Source organism: Rhinopithecus bieti, unplaced genomic scaffold (assembly GCF_001698545.2).
Source record: "Rhinopithecus bieti isolate Rb0 unplaced genomic scaffold, ASM169854v2 scaffold_76995, whole genome shotgun sequence".
In the NCBI taxonomy this organism is placed as follows: Eukaryota; Metazoa; Chordata; class Mammalia; order Primates; family Cercopithecidae; genus Rhinopithecus; species Rhinopithecus bieti.
In genome coordinates, this window is record NW_016828213.1 from 4542 (window position 1) to 7321 (window position 2780).

At 43.2% G+C, this 2780-nt stretch overlaps 1 protein-coding gene across 1 annotated transcript in view; it reads left to right on the forward strand.

Annotated features, from left to right (window-relative positions):
* Window positions 1-575: 575 nt before the first annotated feature.
* LOC108523659 (CTP synthase 2) overlaps window positions 576-2780 on the forward strand; it is a 40618-nt gene continuing 38413 nt past the window's right edge. Inside the window, exon 1 of the mRNA XM_017864380.1 lies at window positions 576-791. Coding sequence (XP_017719869.1) covers window positions 626-791 — 166 coding nt within the window. The 5' untranslated portion in view covers window positions 576-625. The remainder of the gene's footprint in view (window positions 792-2780) is intronic.

Here is a 2780-nt window from a genome sequence, read left to right on the forward strand (position 1 = left end):
AAAAAAAAAAAAAAAAAAAAAAAAAAAAAAAGAATTAGCTGAGAGAGTTGGCACATGCCTGTAGTCCCAGCTACTCCAGAGCCTGAGGCAAGAGGATTGCTTGAGCCCTGAAGTTCAAGGTTGCAGTGAGCTATGAACATGCCACTGCACTCCAGCCTGGGTGACCTAGCGAGACACTGTCTCTTAAAAAAAAAAAAAATTCTGAGCTAGGGGCAGTGGCTCATGCCTGTTATCCCAGCACTTTGGGAGGCTGAGGCAGGTGGATCGGTTGAGCTCAGGAGTTGGAGACCAGCGTGGGCAGCATGGTGAAACTCTGTCTCTACAAAAAACCCACAAAAATTAGCAGGGTGTGGTGGTGTTCACCTATAGTCTCAGTTACTAGGATGCTGAGGTGGGAGGATCGCTTGAACCCAGCGAGCAGAGATTACAGTGAGCCATGATTGCACCACTGCTCTCCAGCCTGGGTGACAGAGTGAGACTGTCTCAAAAAAAAAAAAAAGAAAAAAAAATTCTGGTTGAATGCACTGTCTGCTTTATTAGTTTCAAATATTTCTCTTTCCTTATCCATAATTTTATTGCCTTTCAGATTATATCTGGGTGTTGGCACCCAGCCACTATTCTGCCAATGAAGTACATCCTGGTCACGGGTGGGGTCATCTCAGGCATTGGTAAAGGGATCATTGCCAGCAGCATTGGGACGATTCTAAAATCATGTGGACTCCGAGTTACTGCCATCAAAATCGACCCCTATATTAACATCGATGCTGGCACTTTTTCACCTTATGAACACGGTACGAAAGAGAACCACTTCCCCCTTATAGCACTAGGCTCAACTGCATTTTTTTCTTCCGCTTTGGGTAATTTCTTTAGGATGTAGTTCCAGATTTAGAGTGACTAGATTGCATGCTATGAATATGTGAATTTTCTCATGGTCATTGACACATTGTTCATACTTCTGATGACATTCCAAATTAATCAACCCTTTTGGAAACATTGTACTTTTTGTACTATGGATTCTGTTTTATTTTTATCATAAAGGTAGTATGTTTCTCTTAACATTTCCCACTGCCTGGAGTAGCTATTATTAATGGTGACATTTTGATGTATGAGTGTATTCTATTTATTTTTAAAATGGCTTTAGCCCTTACATGCTATTTTAAAAAAAGTTTTATGAGTTTTTTAAAAGTTATTTAAAAGTTTTTATGAGGTCGGGCGCGGTGGCTTATGCCTGTAATCCCAACACTTTGGGAGGCCGAGGCGGGCGGATCACGAGGTCAGGAGCTCGAGACCATCCTGGCTAATACGGTGAAACCCCATCTCTACTAAAAATATAAAAAATTAGCTGGGTGTGGTGTCATGTGTCTATAGTCCCAGCTACTCAGGAGGTTGAGGCAGGAGAATCACTTGAACCTGGCAGGCGGAGGTTGCAGTGAGCCAAGATCAAGCCATTGCATTCCAGCCTGGGCGACGGAGCAAGACTCTGTCTCAAAACAAAACAAAACGAAACAACAAAACCAACCAAAAAAAACCTTTTATATACAAGCAAAAGCATAAATCGTAAGTGTACAGTTGGATGAATTTTCATTAAATGAACACACTGTGTAACCAGCCCCTGATCAAGAAACAGAAATGTCTGTGTCCCTTGTTGCTATTCTGTCTTCTTGTTTTTGTTTTTTGAGACAGGGTCTCACTCTGTCGCCCAGGCTGGAGTGTAGTGGCCAAGATCTCGGCTCAATGCAACCTCCCCTCCTCCCCGTCCTGGGCTCAAGTGATCTTCCTGCTTCAGTCCCCTGGGTAGCTGGGACTACGGGTGTGCACCACCACGCCTGGCTAATTTTTGTATTTTTTTTTATAGAGCTGGGATTTTGCCATGTTACTCAGGCTGGTCTCGACCTCCTGGGCTCAAGCAATCCTCCTACTTCGGCCTCCCAAAGTGGTGGGATTACAGGCATGAGCCACTGCGCCCGGCCTTGAACATTTTGTTTTAAACTTCACCAACCAGAGAATGAAACAAACAAAAAGAGGGTATCTTATTGTTTTAGTTTAGATTTCTTTGATTTTGATTTTGTTTGTGAATGACTTATTCAAGTCTGTGGTAGATTGTATTTTTGCTTCAAAATATCACCCACCATCCCTCTGTGGAGTACATTTCCCTGCCCTTTGACCTTAGAGTTTGGCCACGTAGGATAGTTAACTTGTCTTGGTTTGTTTGGAATGTTCCTGATTTTAAAACAGAAAGTCCCGTGTCCTGGGAACCCTCTTAGTCCTGGGCAAACCAAGCAGGTTGGTCACTCAGTTTGGCCATGTGATTTGTTTTGTCCTATGGGATGTTAGGGAATATTAACATATGCCTTGTTGAAGCAGAAATGTCAAATGCATCTGCGTGGTTTGGCTCAGTCTGTTTTGTGGTTCTGCCCTCCACCATGAGAACAGCTTGCTTTTCAGAGATTTCTCGTTCAGCCTTGGTCCTGGAATGAGAAGGCACAAAGAATAGACTCACAAGTGACTCACAGCCCCCATGTAACATGAGGGAGAAATAAATAAATGTTTTGTAAGTTGCAGAGATTTTGGGGTTGTTGTGCGGCACCATTGACTAATGCCATGTGTTACACTAAATTTTCTTTGGATTTTTTTTATGAATTTTTTTTTTTTGAGACAGTCTCACTCTGTCACGCAGGTTGGAGTGCAGTGTGCGACCTCGGTTCACTGCAACCTCTGCCTCCCAGGTTCAAGTGATTCTCCTACCCAGCCTGGCAAACATGGCGAAACTCTGTCTCTGT